The following is an 18875-nucleotide window of genomic DNA, read 5'->3' as shown; positions in this document are numbered from 1 at the left end:
GCACGTGAACACTTGAATTTGTTTGTCTCCTTTCTTGTCGTAAGCTAGAGATTGGTTTGATTTCTCAAGCAAACTCTACTGTGAAATGCACTGGACTTCCCTGAAATATTCTCCTGCCACATAATTTCACTATTACAAAGTATTCTCTTAAGTAGAAAGTGTTGCTTGCACTGTTGTGAGAAAAAGTCAAAAGCATGGATTCTGCTCTCCTAGGTACCATAGGAATGTTTGGGCAGAAAGACAAAGACCCAAGAGCTTCATAGTAAGGAGTTTGGTAGTACACAATCTACTGTATAGTTACAGTCCATTTGCATGCATTAGTAATTAAACATAGTTGTTGGGTGGATTACATAAAGCAAGCTATGGTCCCCAGTATGCTCTTTATCACTTAAGTATCTGTAGAACAGGACAATAAAAAGCAGCAATAATGTAAAGACAACATGGTTTGTGGATTTAACTAGCTCTCCCCTTTAGCTAGTCACTGCAGAATTCCAGCAGAACTGGATAAAACAAAGGTTAAACCATGCTTATCTAACGACCACAGATGGAGATGAGCCAGGATAAATCTTATTCAGCACCCGCGTTGCCACGTCACTTGGAGATGAGACATACAGACTGGCTCAGAGATCAAGTTCTAGATTTGATAACAAAAGGTCAGGCTCCATATCCCAGACTTATGTGGAGATGACTCTCCATGCCTCAGTTTACCTGGGTGAACAGGACTATTGGCAGCTTAACTTCTTCATGTTTCTGAAACACCTGCAGATCCAATGAGCAGATGAACTCCTATCATTATGAGATCACTAGAAATTAAGCTGGAAATTAAAAGCCAATTTTAATAGCACTCATCCTTCTTCTTTTGTACAGATAATCGTAGACAGATTTTTCTCCTCCTCACTTGTTAGGAAGGTATAGGATGCTTATATGTATTTTTTAAAACCCATTTTCCAAAACAGTTCTTTGTAATTTTAGAATGACAAGTTATTCTTTCTAAGCTGGGCAAATAAATGAGAACTTACTTACAAGTTTCACACAAATTTTACTGTAATTAAAAGTATATTTCAATATATTGGGAAAAACAAACAAACAAAAAAAAAACAAAAACCAAGATTAAAAAGTAAAGGCGAGGGGGCTTCCAGTGTCTTAAACAATGTTCCTTTCTACAGGCCTCCTCTGAAAAAAACATTCACCCATCCAATTTTTGCCTTATCAGGAACCTGCTACATTCCAAAGAGCTGTGCTCAAGGTTGTAATGTTCTTTTCCAGGCATTTTTGCTGAGTGTTTCATTGCCAAATATGGTCTTTTGCAGGATGCACTTGTTTGTAAGAATTCAAAACCTGAGACAGTAGAACAGGGCTGCACAGTATGCTGACGGAAAGAAGCAGGCTCCTGTTTACTTCAATCAAAGGGAAAAAGTGTCTCGCCTCATGTATTTTTAAAACCAAAAACTGATAATTGATGTTTGTCTTCACAGAATCCTTTGATCCAAAAGCAAAACAAAGGGATGCATACAGAAGCACACATGCCCTTGGGGTGAGCCACGAGACAACTTCATACAGTCAGGTGGAGAAGAGAGGACAGAAAGAAGAATACAACTTTGCCCTTGAAAAAGGGAAATAACATCTCACAAGTCCTAGCAGAGCTTCTAGCCTTTGAGTATTATCTGAGACACCGAGTTGTAGATGGCACGATGATAAACAATGTAAGTGGTTTGCTACTCCTAGAATTCCCCTATAAATAGCAAGCCAACCCCACTGCCTACAGCACTGCCTGACATCTCCCACTTGGTATGGCACACTTGGTTTGCATACAGCAATATGACAGAATTTGACAGCAGCAGGTTTCACTTGGAGCCATCTTCAAGGACATACTGAACTATGCTGTTAAATCCACTTAAACTCTCAACACAGTGTCAGAATAAACGTGTTGGAGGGATTATTATGCTAGTTGATTTCTACAATATTTGTATTTGTTGCAAAAGCTCTTTAAGTGATTCAGAGATAAGGAAATCACCTTGGGCCAGAGGCCTGATAGAGCACGTAGATAGGATTCATGGGCCTAAGAGAAGAAAACAGCTGTTTTAAAAAGAGGTTTGGCAGAAGGGAACCAGATCCATCCATGCTGAGTTGTTCAAACTGGCTCAGATATTACTCCTATTTCAGGAATACAAGGAGTGCTCTGGGCACTGTGAGTCAGCAGGGTGGGGATTCTTTTCCATGTTTGTGGGCTGAGCAGGAACAGAAAAAGAAAAAAGAAAAGCTGGAAGCCAGAAATGTGGCACCTGGCTGCTCTAGAGACAGGAATTCAGCAAGCATTGTCAGAAGAGCTCACAAATCTGTGGAGATCCAGCACTGACAGGTAAAAGCAGATCTGTGAATCAAGTCAACATCATAAATAGAACAGAAAATGTAAACATACCTCAATGCTGTAAGCAAGCTAGATATACTTTCCCTGATTGCCATTTCTTTCCTTATTCTAGACAAAGCTTTTAAACCAATTGTGCTATTTTACACGTTTTATTTGCAGCCAGACTAGGAGAACAATTATTTCAAAACAAACAAGGGTAAGAAGGCCTAGAACTCCCCTTTGCAAAACACTTATCAAGAGAAAATATTCACATAGTACAGTTATGAGACAATATTGTAGATGTCTTGTTGTATTAATTATATCATAAAAATAACACAAGATCTTAGCCTACGACCATTCAGATACTCTAAACAACAAGCAAGTTACCTGAGGTGATTTGATTCAGTCTCTTCTAAAAACTATGCTAATCTGGCATAGAATCCTCCTTTCAGATAATTTACAGCCTAAGCAAACTTCCAGCAGAAGCTAGAGACTCTTTTTCAGTCTTCATAAAAAGAATTAATTGTATCTTCTTCTCCATTTTCTTCTGGCCACAGTCAATACAGCTGATGATGCAATGATGAAAAATATGAAGTGCTTACATAGGCAAAGGGGAGTCAGTTGCAGAGACCAGGATGTCATCTGGTCTGTTTTGCAAACAGTGACTGAAAATACATTTTTTCCCTCATTTTCAGTTCTAATATTCAGTGTGTGTTTTGTAGTATTTAAAACATCAGCAAACCCTCAGGCAGCCTTCTTCCCCTCTCCCCTCCACCTTCAATTGCAGAAACAAAGCATCTGACTAGGGAAATACATGCTCTGCTCAAAGAATAGCCCAAATCTCTTTCTGAAATCCCAAGGCAGCTGGCTAATCAGAAGTAAAATTTCTGAAGTTAAACATGACTTCTCAACATTAACGTTTCCATTGTTATGTGAAATACCAGCTCAGGAATCCCAACAGACTGGGATTTAGGCACACATTGTCTTCACAGCATTATGCTCTCTCCACTCCATCACCAACCAATCAGCTGCGGCTGCAACACAAATATCTGTGGCAAAGATGGATGGGATCCATGGTTAGAAGGGTTTGTGTTGTGCTTTGGGGAGGGGGAGTGATTTTTTGTTTGGTTTTGGTCTGGAAAAAAAAAAAAAGGAAAGAAAAACAACCATAACAGATGAATTTCCTGATGCAGTTCTCAGCGCAAACCTACAAATGAACATTTGTTGGCACAAGTGACAGGGCAGCATGCCACAGCATGAAGCACCATCACCAAAGACAGTTTAAATCAAGACAGCCTCAAGGGGCGTAATATGAAAACACTGGAAGGCACATAGAAATGTATTTTGAAAGTCAAGGCAGCTCTTGCTTCAAATCTTAAAAGCACTACAGAGTAGAAAAAATAGAGACCAAACTATAAGCAGAATGAAACGTGGTCATAGGCAGGCAAATGCAACTCAGATTTTAAACTGAATTGCTTACAGCAGAAATCTGTACAAGTTGATATGAGCAGAGAATCAGTAAGAAGGAAGAAATGAGAGAAAAATACTTGAAGAATATAATTGTTGAAATCAATAGAAGGGCAAACCTCCAGCACAAGAACCGTGCCTATTTTTTTTTTAAACAGTATTTTCCTTTAAGTTTATATATGGATATAAACTGATTTCTAACTATATACATACAAAGAGTATTAATCTGTTTTTCCAGCTAGAAGTAGTGTGATATTTCCTCATTAAAACACTTGGAAATGCATTTATGCAAATCACTACACAAGATAAAAGCCTTCTATAAACACAAGACCAGCTTTTCTTTTCAAGTTCACTTTTCATCCTTCACATGTGTTTGAACAGTATTTGCAAATGACTGTTTTCCTACCACTGACAAAACAAAACAACTACCAAGTGCTATTAAAGAAGCCTATTTGCAACATGAATCAGCCCTATGAGGCAAATGCTCATTAATGGGGAAAACAGAACGTTTCCTCAACCAGTTGTTGTTTTAAACTAAAAAGAAAATTCGTTTGTCACAAAGTTTAGGTGGAACTTTATAAGAGTGCTTGTATTCTTGCATCAGTACATACTGAAACCACACTGAAACATCTGCATGCAGAATAAAAGAGTTAAGATTAAGAAAATCTTCCTTTCCCAATCTTTCTTATGCACATGTATATAAAGAACACATTTAGAGAACACTCACGTCTCCTCTCTCACTTTAAGTGGAGATGCTGAGATTTTATACAGTAACTGAAATGAAGAATGGGAAATTGTATAACCCTGCATCTCCAGTATAAATGTTGTTGTATTTAAATACCGAGTGCAAAACAAAGCAGCCCCTAAATCATATTGGTACATATTTTAGTTTGACCAGACGGTGAGCCCACAACAAATTATGTGTAGGTCAGTGCTCAAGCCTGAATAATTTTGGGGTAGTCAAGGTCAGGGCTAGGGCATGTTTGCTGCACACAAACAGGGCAGGTCAGTCACATCCCAACAGCTCCCATCACATCACGGTGTAACAGAACTTATGTTTGTTACAGACAATTGCCCAGCTGAGTGGATGGCACCTTGTTCTGTTGTCACAGGTGCCCTAAATATGTAACAGACGTTTCTCTCACTCTAACCAAAATGCACTTTGACAGCCCTACTTTCAGAAGGCTGGACAAACTGAAAAAAGCCTATCTGACTTTTTGATGCAAACACCATTTTATCACTTTCTTTTCTCTTTTTTGCTTTTTAAGACAGCAGAGGCAGTGTGGCACAGAAAAAATAACACTGAAATAAAGACACTTTCCAAACTGCAGTGGTGTTTCCATAGCACCCATTCAGGAGGCACAGCACCTGACACGTACAGATAACACTGTGTTCTGGAAGGTAAGTAAATCTTTAAATCACAACTGTTTTTGAATCGCCTGCCCAGTGCAGCTCTTGGCCACATCTGCAGCACGGCTGCATGCATACAACAGTTTTAAAACATTTATAACCTAGGCCTGTGAAAACCCTGTTTGTTCTTTGAAGTTAGAGCTCAAGCCTATAGTTCAAAAACCACGGTATCTTGGGAAATCCTGGTTCAAGCAGCTCTGCAGAAATATACAGCTAGTGCTGCTAGTGTTTCTGTCACAGCTAAACTAGAAATTCCCTGGCCTCAGCAAAGCCCGGATCAAGCTCTCCATGAGATAATGTTTTATCTCTCTGATAGCAGCCACTGGTATGCCTATTTCTAAGTGCAACAAAAACAATAATAGACCAAGCCAAAAAAAAAAAAAAAAAAAAACACCACAAAACCTCATGAAGCTCTCTCATTCCTTCCTTGCTAGTTATTCAAAACTCAACCTCTTTCCCATTAGGATAATATTTTTTTTCCTAATGGGAACCCTGATCCTTTTAGCAAAACAGGAAGACAGTGGAAAATGCAAACTGACTTCAGTTCTGTAACTGCATGGTGAGAATTCATGCTTTCAAGTGGATTTTTACTGGAGGTGTCCATCGATGCCCCAACTCCCTGCTGACACAGAAGAAGTGTCCTATGGAGCTCTAGTTACTGCCTGCCTCCACAGCACAGGTATGGGAACGTGCTGCCTCTAGGCACAGCCAGTTCCTTATTTACTTTAGGGAGTGCTGGATTTTCTCCCTAGCATTATTTCAGAATTATTTCACCTGTTCCCCTCCCTGGTGGAACTTTTGAGCATAGTGCAGGATTTCTCACTCCTGTTAGACTCTGAACACAAACAACAGCATAAAGACAAACTCAACGTCAAATAGAATTCATTGCCAGGGAGCTCTCGAGCCGATAGTTGAGGTGACTAATGCAAACATCGTGATGCTATCACCCACTGCAATATTAAGATATTTCAGTAAGAAGACATTAGAACCTTCTAGTTCATATCTCTCTCTACTACAGCCCTGCTGAGATAAGATTGCCTGAAATTTACCCCTCCCTCTGAAGTGCAAGTGGCAACAGGTCCTTCCATCTCCTACACCTTCCCGCCTGTTCCCCCACACTGATACTGTCTCTTCCCAAGACTTAGAGCTCTGTTCCAAGGTGCTCCCTCCTATTGTACCCCCACCTCCATAAGAAAGACAAAGGCAGCAACCGGAGAAGAAGCAAATCATATTCTGAAATGCTGCAGCAGGCAAAAATCAGCATGTTTTCTGGTTGATGCAGGTTACCAAATTTCTGGTAAGTTTTCATGGTAACCAATACCTGAACCCCCACTGCCATAGACCCAAATCTTTAGTGTATTTTAGGCATCAGTGATCAGCTCACTTTCTCAGCATATTATTTCCTGAAATTTCCACTGGTAACATCAGTGCTGACTATTATAAATATTTCCAGCAACACAGCAAGGCCAGCAGGAAACAAAAAATGAAGACTGCTCCTGAGACAGCTGGATGCTAATAGTCACAAAAACATGCTTTTCCGTGTCTTGACCATACTAAGCACCATAATCTAATCTCCTTTGGGAAGCCCTGAGCCCAGCCAGGCTGACAGGCCATTACTGTCTCCCTGGGCAAGATCACACACTGCTATGTAATTGTAGACTGCAACAGATACAGTGCTCTGTTTGCATGCTACACCTCGCCAGTGACAACAGACCAATCACATTTGCTTTTTAGAAGCTCACACACATTTAAAGCTTGAAGCTCCAGGGAATTAAATATTTTTCCTTAAAATATATTGTACCAGGAAGCTTCTGATCCTTCTTAAAAGAACACAGAGATGCAGTTGTAGGTAACTGAGGGATTCTGGTTTGTATTTAAAAATAAAAAAAAAAAACCCAAACCTACAATAAATAGGTCACCCATCCTAACAACTAGAGCTCACTTTAGCTTCACCCACGCTGGGAGTTGAGAACAGGCACTCCTTGCCTAGCTTTGCAGCCAATGAAGTATACAGTTTCTGATAACATAATAGGTGGCACATATCCCATCAGAGAAGTAGCTGTTTTTCAGTGTCAAGAGCAGAATATTCTGAAGTCCTTAAGAAAAAGTAAACAGACGTAGTGAGCCAAGGCTGCAAGTGTACTTTTCCACACATCACAAACACAGAAGAGCTGCCAAGTCCATACACTTGAATTGTTCACTATTAAGTAGAAACTGCAAAAGCTGTTTTTGTACATTTCAGATTCACAGCACAGTCTGTTACAGTTGTTACTTGTTTGCTGTCACAGACCAATCTGCAAATAATTTGGGGTCTCTGGACACTTCAGTGCAACAGATGCAGTTCTCTGTTTGTGTGTTCCACCTCTCGAACTCATGCAGAAGCTCCAAAAGAGGTGTTTTGGGATGTTTTTGTTTGTTTGTTTATTTGCTTTTATTTGTAAAGTAAAGAAGCTTGTAATGGCTTTATCCTCCCTAAAAGATAAGTCCTCCTTCCACACTATATAAAAACAAACAAATAGAAGCAAGAATTAGAGGTGAAACAGCTGTAAATAACAATAGTGGGTGACAGTAACTAGCCAAAGGGCCTACAGAACCAACAAGCACAATTCAGCAGTACAAACCAACTGAGTGAACTTTACCAATTCACTCTTCTTACAGAGCAATTACTGTGGATTTTCACACATATACTCCACGTGTATTCATGTAGCCATAAGCAACTAGCTCAGCTCCAGCTGCCACACTTGGAAAGAGCTTTCTCTGAAACAGAGATTCCAATTACATTTGCAATAATCTTATTACTACATTGGCCATAACCTGGTTAAGAAAGGGTCTGATAGACACCATTCTGGCAGCTGGGAAGAAGATAAAGGAGAGATATGCTTTTGTTATTTTAGTAAGGTTTGCAAATGACAATCAGAACCTGTGACAGAAATACAGCCTGTGCAGGCCAGTTTTGCTGTTTAAAATACACAAAGTACAATTCAGAATGAGTTTAAAGAAGTTATGAACTTGTAAAACTGCCTCAGCTGTGAGACAAACCAATGTGAGGTTTACTTACAATTTATGGTTACTTTCCCATCACCAACAATTTAAAGATATGACCAGGAAAGCAATCGGTGAGCTGATTAAAACCTGCTTTGCAACTTAAGACACTCAAATTGTTATTCTGGAAGTACTCCATTCACATGCAGTTCACCCAAGCTAATTAATCTCTGTCAGCATTTCTGTTTTCACTTGCTGTCTATCCCTCTATCTGAACAGCAAAGTTTGCAATTCAACCTGTACCAGAACACCATTTCCTTTCCTTCATGTGCAAGCAAGAGATTGCTAAGTCAATGATATTTCACCAGGGACAGAACAGAATCAGGGCCTTATTGTTCTCTCCACACTTATCTGACTGGGCAGAACAAATCAAAGAGGAGACAGTTGAACAACCTGCTAGCCTTGGTTTCTCCGGGGACAAGCCAGCTCCAGATACGCCGTGCCTCCAATCAACAGCCTGAGTTTCATGAACAACACTATGCTTCCCTATGGTAAATGAAATGGAGCAATTCTCCTTAAACAGCTTGCCAAGCCTCACCTCATTAACCTTTATGGATTGACCTCCAAAATTCCTTGAAGCTGAAATACAGATCTTGCTTGCCTCTGCACTGTAACTGTTTATCCCTAGCAGGCTGAGGAATGAGGAAGGGCATTAGGGAGCAAGCTGCTAAACACGCTAGGACTGGATGGCAGAGACCTGTTTGCAGGCTACTACTGTGTGAATTCTTGCTGGCTTCTTCTCTGTCAGCTTTGCTGTTGCATCAGTCAGATAGCTGCAAAGCCAAACATGGATTGCAAACCATCCTCTGCTCCCTCCAACACTTCTTTTAAGAGTCAGTATTACAAGTTGTAGCATCCTGCCCACTGTTCAAATAAGCACTTCCTAACCCACACTTCAACGTTTAGCAGATCTGGGAATTTAATCTTACTCTTCCCTCTTTTCACTCTGTCACTTAGGATGAGTACTCCCCACTCCACTCGACTCATATTATTGGATGGTCCAAGACAGCATGTTTTTCTGCTCCCTCTTTTCCTTATTTTTGCTTCAGTCACCCAGAAAGAAGCCTCCATCTCAGAGGAGGTATTGCACTGCAGCAGACTGTCAGTCCATGGATGCTTCCAGCTCTCTCTGCCAACTCTCAGGGCAGGACCAAAATTGTATGCCAAACAAACATCTCTGTGTTTTTCATCCAAAAGCACTATGACAGAGGCTGACAACAGCAAAGCAGAATGGATGCACAGTATGTACACATCTGTCAGCTGAACTGCTTTGGCCATAAACCAGTGCTAAACAACAAGGACCACAGGAGCAACTCACTCAGCCACAGACTTAATATTCTGGCTCCACTTGCCTACACATTTCCTGTTCAAATCAAAGGCACTATCATCTTGTTTCGTGGCACTCACTGCAATGATTCAGGTCTCTGTAAAATAGCCGGGCTGAAAATGCTTAGCTTTAATTGTTTGGGCAAAGCATCCTAGACTGTAGTCGTCATAGTGTGGAAGTTGCTTGGATAGCAATATGGCTCTGCTGCCACTCAGTCCTAGTCTCATGCTTCTAAAACACTCCCAAACTTCAGGCACACTCCGGAATTACATTTAATGTACCCAGCTGCCTGCCTGCCTAGGAGGCCATCATGCAGCTATGGCAGCTGCAGAAAGTGGACTCATCTCTGCTGCCACATGGGCCACTCTAAAACTGCTAGTATTACACAGGATGACAAGCTTCTTTATACCTAATCCGTTACTCCCAGACCTACCACTGCCAGAATGCATAATCTGGTCTATTTACTTCGTGGGAAAACCAGTTCCATTTCAGTATTTCTGTTATGGACCACAAAACTGAGGTTCGTACAGACAAATCAGGTGTCATCTGTACTTTTTAGGGCTTCCCTAAAGTATCAGGCAACTACTATCTGGGTTGGCTTACCCTCTCATTTCAAAAGCAGCTGCTTTATGACTGCAGAAGAAGCTAAAGTTTGTGGTGGGAGGTGTTCTGTGATCTAGGGTTGCCCTAAGAAAAGTAAAAATAAAATCTGTCTGTCTGCATGTCACTACTGATAGAGGGCTTGATGTAAGTAAGGGCCAGTAGCAGTTTATGGTATAAACAAAACAAATCACAACAAAGAAAAGGACTGGAGAGTCCACTACAGTCAGCGGGGACATCAAATGGAAGCCTCACAGATTTCCTTAAACTCAGCTGAAGGGAGAGAGAAATCTGGCAGAAAAAGAGAGAGAGGGAAATCTTCATTCAGATTATGAGGAGGGGAGTGGTAGGACAAGCAGCTAGATAATCTCAAAAGCCACTAAATCTCTGGAAAGAACTGGGCGGAGGGAGGAAAGCGCTTAAACATCTTGTCATCAGTATCCCTAGGAAATCCACTGACAATCACAGCGAAGGATTAAAAGATGTTTCAAAAAAATAATAGCTAAATGAACTAAAGAAGTGTCAAAGAAAGTATAAATCTCATTCCTGACTCTGATAGGTCACTGACTGACAGCAGGACCTGTAGCCAGTAGCCCTTTAAAGGAGTAAATAAGCTACACGTGATGGAAGTTCCTACACTTCAGGTCCTCAGATGGAAGGATTGCTACACAGGAGACTAAAGCCCACCTCTTTCTCAAAGAGGAGTGTTGTTTCTAAGCAGCAGTAGCACTGCTATTGCCCCCAGTGAGTTGTCTTTATACTGCTGAAAGATTGCAAAGCACTTTTCAAACTATACTTTGTAAAATCCACAGAAGACAATACTGGTGGAAGAAGTGTGTAATTGAGAAACTCATCCAAAATGCAGAACATGCAAGCAACTCAAGAACAGAACGCCCATGGGGACTGGTACAGAGCAGCACACTTTTTTGGAGTTTCAAAACTAAACAGTGCAAGAATTACCTTAAAAGCAGGAAATTCAGAGGTGTGGCTATGTGGGCAGGCACTTAAGGCATACAAACCTGAAGAATCTACGGATCTAAGCAATTGCATGATTTAAAATGGTATTCTGCTCAGCTGAGGTAACAGGAGCTTTGAGTTTTACAGTTCACACACACAGATAAATTCTAGTACTCTTCCATCCAGCTACATCAAACTCACTGAAAGCACAGAACACTCCATGCTCTTCAGGAAAGGACATTCAACACTCCCACACTTAGGAGGCTAACAGAAGTACAAATTTACTTTCAATGAAATGAAATTACACGAATCCCTGAACTGACTTTATATTGAGCACTACAGCTGCTGGCATCTTTCTATTGAAACAGTGTGACTAAAGTCTATGGAGAGCACCATCCAGTCACTTCAAGTGAACAGAAGTCACCACTGGGGAACCTGCAGTATTTACCTGTAGAGCTGCTTCCTTATCTATGAGGGCTCCATACAGTTTACATGATGTAATATAAGTAGATACAAATTCTTTCACACAGAGACGTATGAGAGAGTTTTACAAAGCAAACTATAACATCAAGCAGTGATCAACTCTAATCAACTCTCAATTAATAGACTTTTAATAGCAACTGAGGCCACTGTGATGTCTCTTCACTACATAACAGCACAATGGCTCTCTTCTCAATATCAGGCAGAGAAGTATGATGGGTAGGTTCTCATTTCTATGTCTACAACTGCCATTTAACAGAGGACAGACTTTTATTTATATATGTATATAGACACAGACACTGCTTTTGCTCCACAATCACAGTAAAAATATGCAAGTTTAATGCAGAATTAAGACTTGATTCTCTCTATTCCCAGTGCAGGAAATTAGTGCTACATAATTCATTGTAACATAAATATATTTGCTGAGACTCCATTAGGTACATTTAACAAAAAGCACAGTTATTATCAAATCTCACCCCTCAAGCTCTCCTCCTGCTCCTCGAAATAAACTGAAAGCCTACTGCCCTGTCTCAGTTAAGGTTTTGGATATAACCCATCTCCAAGAACCCAAATACAAATACTGACTTAGATCTCTTTCATTTGAGAGGTAGATGACCTCCTCCTAAGCTTTTTTTTTTTTTTTTTTTTGTAATACAGAGGCAACAAGCCATCACTTGAGTGTGAACTCAATCACAAATTAAAATAAAATATCACACGTCAGCCAGCCAAACTTAATACACGCTGGTAGGGCAGATCCAGACAGAAAGTTCACTTCGCACCTGCCACACCACATTCAGCATTATTATGGGCAGAGACTTGAAAAACTAAGCCAAAAAGCATACAAAAATCTGAATGTGCAAAGAAATCAAATACTGTTGAACAAATCCCACTTGGTGCTGATTAACAATAAGGCTGGCCAGAACCTGTTATGATTTAAACTTGCACTCTGCTCAAGTACAACTTCAGGGAAGACTGATGGAACTTGAAGCTGAACCACAGGTGCAAGAAAAGCTGGCTGGGTCTGTGAACTCCCTTCATGTCATGCAGTGATGTAGAACAGTCCGCATCAGTGCATGGATGTTGGGAACAGTAGCCAACCAGCTACACAGTGATCACTCAGGTCACTTTTGTTTGTTTTATGAGAAAGAGGTTTTACCAATTAGATTCAGATAAGTCTTTCTAATCAGGAAAGAATATATATATATATAAAATGATGCTGTTAGAATTAGTTAGAACCACAGTCAACCAAGAAGGCTTGTGACTTCAGGAGAAGTAAGAAGTTGCCACCAGCTAACGTGCAAGACAGTAAGGATGAGCCATATGGTGAAGGTTCCTGCTAAGCTTGCCGTGTAACCCCCTTTGCTGAGGAAAGCAGAAGGGGAATCAGTTACATTCTGTCCTTGCCTGCAATTGCATGGCCAAGCTTAGGAACAAACACTAGGCTTTCCAGCACAACCAGAAATTTTAACTGTTCTGAGTTTTCAGCAGCCCATTTTACTCTTAACGCAACCCACAAAGCATGAGCTAAACTATTTAAAATAAAACTCATTTATTCAATTTCTGAAAGCTGAATTTATCCTCAAGCTTTATCGACCCTTGTTGTTTATGTCCTTTGTTTCCTTCTGCAAAAACTGCAACTGCCAGGAGGCTTCCAGTCATCTAAAGAGCATCAGTAAACAAGAGCAGAGACAGATGGCTGCAGCTCAGTATAAAACAGCACTACACCCAGCCTCTCCTGCACTGCTAGCGCTCCCTGGAAGATACAAACATATGCATAAGACCAAACAAGAATGCAGTAGTCCCAGATAGAAAGCAAGTACGTATCTATAATCAGATAAGGAAGAAGTCACTATGAGGACAGGATGCTGAGGTTCCATGTACAGTGAACATTCATTTCAATTGGACAGCCTTTTCTAATCAAATAATTGGTTGTAAGGATGGCAGAGGGTGTGAGGAAAGATTTCTCCCCTGCTGTTGCTCCCAGAAGTACTGCTGGCAAAACAAATAAGCGGAAAATCAGCAGGGAAAGTAAAACCAAGGATCTCCTTTCAGCAGTTACTTTACACCAAATGTACAGAGGCTGAGAAAGTAACATCTCTGATAGGACTCATTCACCTGCTACTTCAACAATTCAATCACGTTAACAAATAGGTTAACGACTTGTTAAAATGACACAGTTAAAGAATAAAAGCAGAACACAAAGTAACTAGCAGATCTAGACTGACAGAAGTCTGTCAAAACAACCATACTGCTCTTTTGTTCCTGGATTTGATTGCTTTTTCATGTACTGCATAGAAGACCAATGGCAATGTTAATACAAGATACTGCCTGCGATAATGTACAATTATGTATGTTGCCTTGCTGAATAGATTGAGGTGTCCACACGCATTCAGTAAGTTTACTTGAATTAACATAGATCACTGTTCACTTCTTCCACCACCTTGAAATTCACTGCAATTCCACAGAAGTCTGCATGCCTGAATGTTTTACACAAGAATGAGTTCAAACATGGCCCATTCTTCCCCAAACAAAAATTATGATTCTGCTAAAATTAAATTAAGAGCACTCCCTCAGGGCTTCCTGATACTCATAGTTATTCCCTCACTTAGTGACAGCAGAAAGCTTCAACAGGGTTGCACAATCATCACTTCCAATCAGCTATAATTGAAGGATGACAGAATGAGAATCTGGCACTCCAATTAATACAGGCAGGAAAAAAACAAGACTGTGGAAAGAGTATGATTATTGGTAAAGCTCCAGCAAAACCCTCAGGCTGTAGCACGTTGACATGCTACCACCTCGGAGGCAGAGTTTAACTACTCCTCAGTGAAAGAGTAAGAGGAAAGGAGTGATCTGTTTATGAACACTGAACAGTCCTGGCCCCCTTTTACCTCAGCAATCACACCAAAACTTAGAGAGCTGATTAACATCGGACTCAGCTGATTCTCTCAAGAGAAGACTGAAGAGCAGTCTGAGGAGTACTTCTGCAGGACTTTTCTGAAACAGAACTACAAGGTGAACAGATTTTTTATACTGAACAGTTTCCCTCTTTGGGTGATTCAACCAGGTTCGTCTAGAAAACCTCTCCTATGAACGCCTATGATGCCATTTATGCTCTATGCATTTTAAAAAACATAAAATGAAAAGCTGGTACACACCTGCATCTCCATGGAAGAGGCTGTCTTGGTGACATCTCCCAGAAGGCAAATCTCCATCGCTTGGCCAGATCTGTCCCGTTTTTCGTACGCCCACGATAGTAGCCTCAGATACAATGACCTGCTGCTGCCTGTGCCGTTTCTGAGACTGAGGAGTTGGTGGACTGCTACTGTCAAAGGACTGCTGAGAGTTCTGGGAGGGAGAACGACTTTTATCCCGATACATGCGGTAAGTGGTGGGACTGGGGGAGACGTGGCTGGACTGCCCCGAAGAGAAATCTTCCTCACTGGAGGTAAGGTTCTCATTAGAGCTACAATCAGGAGTATATCCTCCTCCAATGTCTTCAAAACTCCTGGGGGAATAAGATCTCCTAGGCCAAGTGAGATGTTTCTCCTGGTCCGTCGTACCCTGATTTCTCAGGATAGGTCCTTTCCCTTCTGTTTCTCCCATCATTCCACCAACATAGATACTTTGATAAGGTTGAAAGTCCATGGGCTGCCAAGGCGAGCGGTTGCTGCCATTGGCATTTATCAGATTATCTTTGAGAAACCTGGGGTTCAGTTCAGCATCTTCATATTCTCCATCATAGCCAAAACTGCTCTCTGAGGACCTCCCCCTGTAAGCAGGCCGCTGGAATTCGTTGAAGCTGGGTACCATATTTGAAGGAAGGGAGTGTAAGGACTTTTTGCGTTCCATTTGCATGGCTTGACTACCAAGAGAGCTTATTTTATCAGAAACATCTTTATCGTTGACCTTCACTAGACCTTTCTCATGATGATACTCCATGTTTACATAAAAGGGTTTTTCAACAACATCCTTGTTATCTCCAGAATGATGTGAATTGCCCTTTTTAATCCTCTCAAAATTGGACCTTAGGGCTGCCACACTGGTGCTGTTCCCTCTGTCCTTGGAAACAGGTTCAAACAATCCCTCCTTCTCAGCAGATCCCACTAGCCTGCGAGTGGAAGACGATCTGTGTTTTGAAGGAGATCCATCTGTGTCACAGCGACTTTCTGTATCTTCTACAACTCTCTTCAATTTCTCCTCGCCATAATACTTACACCTGTCCTGTTCTCCTTCTCCATGATGGGGACTGTCCAAAGGTGACAGGTCTGACCCATCGCTCTGAGTAGACAGCTTTCGCAGAGAAGGCATCCTGGGTTTGAACTTTTCCTCCCCATGGTGCGACTTGTTTTTTTCATGTTCATCCTGGTCAGCAGACTGGTGATGAGGCAGGTCTTGGACCTGCTGGTCAGCACCCCCTTCAGGCAACTGAGAAGCACGTTTAAAGCCCCATCTCTGTCTATCGTAGCTTTTTTTCTCTTTTGCCAGAAGAGTCTGCAGGTAAATCATGCGGAACCTCTCCTTGTTGACCTCCATCTCCAGTCTCCGGATAGACGCTTTGCACATCTCCAGCTCCTGTTCAATATCTCCCACAGATTTCAGCTCCATTTTAGGAGGCTCAGAGTCTGCAAACTGCGCTTTCCAAGCCTCTACAAACCCCACAGGGTCCACCATTTTGCATACAGGAGTAAGTGGAGAATAAGGGAAGGAAGCTGGAGAGAGATAGGTGGAGAGAATAAACCAACCGGATCTCACATGTAGAAGCCGAAACAGCTCCGACAGGGTCAACTCAGCGCGTTTCTTTCACGGTCCATGCAGAGAAACTGGGAGGCAAACGGCGATCCTCGGAACAATCTCTCCTCCTCGTCTCCTCCACCTCTTGCCGTCCCCAACCACACGTATGCTCGCTACTCTCCCCCCTTCATGACTGATCTTTCGCTAGCGAACAACAATGCTCCCACCCCGGCGACTCCATAGCACTTCAAAGGGGGGTGGACAAAGGAGCTGGCTCGGGGCGGGGGAGGAAAGGTAAATATCGCCCCCCACCCATCCACCCACCTCCTGCCGCCGCCGTCCCGGCCACGGTCCTCAGCGCCGCCGCGCTCGGGAGCCCTCCGCTCCGTCCTCCCCTTGCCAGCCCCCGTGTTGTGCTTTCTCTTTCTCTCTCCTCCTTTCCCCCTGCCCCTTTCCCTGTCTCCTCCTCCCGGCTATTGTGCTGTCCTTCGGGCGCACACGCTCTCCGGAGCGTCGGCGCGTCCCGCGGCCGTCCCCGCCGCTACCCTTCGGTGCCCGAACGCCCCGCGGCCCCGCAGGAGCCCCCTCGGCGCGGCTCTGACGGCGGTCTGCGGCGCGGCTCCGGCAGCTGCCCGCGGCTGCCCATCGCGCGGCCCGGCTCTGGCGGCGGCACCCCGAATCGCAGCGCTGCGGAAGGGGAGGAGAGGAAAAGAGCCGGGCGCGGCGATTGACACGGCGCCGGGGCCTCTCTTAAAGGGGCAGCCCGGGCCGGCGGAGGGAGGCCGTGCCCGCGGGATCCCGCCGGGCTCGGGGGAGCCGGCCCGGAGCCGCTCCCGCCGGCACGCTCGGAGGCGGCCGCCGGGGAGACAAAGGCGCGGATTTGCACACCGTGTACACGCCCGTCAGCTCGCGCTTGCGGCCACGGACCGCTCACCAACCGAGCCGGGCGCCAGCAGACCTCGGCTCGGACGAGGCACGTCCCTGTGTGCGCGGACCGCCCCTGCATCCACGCCCTCTCGTCCCGTGTATAAACAGCAGCGCCCTGCCCTGTGCTCGGAGCAGCGCTCCCCTCGGGCGCGGATGCAGCTCACCTTCGAAGGTCACGTTTGCCCCCACAGCTGCAAAGGCTGTTTATTAGTAGGCACTTCATTCATTCAAGCCTTCCTTCACGATCAGGTACACCGATAAACGACATGCTGGTACTCAAAATCGCTATGATATCGGTAACCAAACCTGCTTTGTTCCATCATCACTCTCACTTTTGCCCTATATATTATGCTAGCCAAAACAACTCAGAGCACCACTCTCCAGCTCTGGGTGAAGGGTGGTGAGCTGTGACCAGAATTTGGCTGCTTACTATCCTGCTTTTCAAACCATGGCACATAGCCTTGCTTAAGCCCTTTCCACGTACTAATTCAGCCTCTGGAAAAGTAGAATTATAGAGATATTTATTACCCTATTTCCTTTCTGGGTGATGAGAAAAGTGGAACGTTGAACATCTCAGTATCCTTCATAAACCTGCTCCTTTTATACCTGATGTGGGACAAACCAGCCAAGTGATGTATACCTTTTATCACAAATTTTTTGAAAAAAGATGGTGGAATATAGCCCCAGCAACAACTGGTGTAATTCCTTAAGAGTGAGAAGCACAGCTCCAGAGGGGCAGTTGTCTTAGCTTCAAAATATGCAGTGCTTCACAACCCACTAAACCACTTTCCTCTCCGTGTTCTGAGACAACACAAAGTATTTTCAGTCATCACAAATGGCTAATCACGCGTTCACAGCTTCAAATAGCGCATCCCCCTTGCTGTTTGTTTCCTGCCCCTAACCTCTTTTCCTGCATTTGTTTTCTCAGCTTTTAATGCATCGGCTGATCTATACGAAAAACAGGTTATAATCAAAATCATAATAAAATCTGTATACCTAGTCAATATCTATACAAGCCTTCCAAGAAATCTCAGTGTTTCACAGGAAGACAACAATTGGCTTTTCACTATTGCTACTGTTTGCCTTCATGCCTGTTTGACCACTGACATTCTGACATGCAATGTATTTCTAGTAAGTTTAATTTTAAGACTGTGCTAGCATGGTTGTAATATTGGCACATATATTACACCATGGGGATGTGTTGTGAATCTGGACACTGCTTTTAATTCAGTACCATTGGTTTTGTTGTTATTTTTAAAATTATTTCTGGAGTGTTTTCTATTTTTGGCTCACTTTTCTCATATCTGTGCCATTTCCAGATGCAGCAAGAATTCTAAAGGATCATAGGAGGCCTTTCTGTATGTACAATTCACTTGTGGCAAATACTATTAAACAACTGCACCCTCTGTGTTTATTGAGGTACAACATCAGAAATTCCGTGAGTGTTCAAGTGGTCTCTGAATTGATGCTGTTCCTTTATGCATTCATTTTAAGAGCGTACAAAATTTCATTAAGGCCATAGCGGCAGACACGTATCTGTATTTGTAGCAGTGAGTGCTGCGCTGAGGGGGCTGAACAACAGGC

The 18875-nt window shown here is 42.8% G+C and overlaps 1 protein-coding gene across 1 annotated transcript in view; it reads right to left on the bottom strand.

The window, feature by feature from the left end:
* The window catches only part of BCR (BCR activator of RhoGEF and GTPase), a 98548-nt gene extending 81493 nt beyond the window's left edge, over nucleotides 1-17055 (bottom strand). Inside the window, exon 1 of the mRNA XM_031592300.2 lies at nucleotides 14789-17055. Within this exon, the coding sequence (XP_031448160.1) occupies nucleotides 14789-16304 (1516 nt within the window). The 5' untranslated portion in view covers nucleotides 16305-17055. The remainder of the gene's footprint in view (nucleotides 1-14788) is intronic.
* Nucleotides 17056-18875: the final 1820 nt, after the last annotated feature.

Source organism: Phasianus colchicus, chromosome 18, assembly GCF_987193195.1.
Source record: "Phasianus colchicus chromosome 18, bPhaCol1.hap1.1, whole genome shotgun sequence".
Taxonomy (NCBI): domain Eukaryota; kingdom Metazoa; phylum Chordata; class Aves; order Galliformes; family Phasianidae; genus Phasianus; species Phasianus colchicus.
The sequence above is the reverse complement of the archived record's forward strand: the minus strand, read 5'-3'. Positions and strand labels throughout refer to the sequence as shown.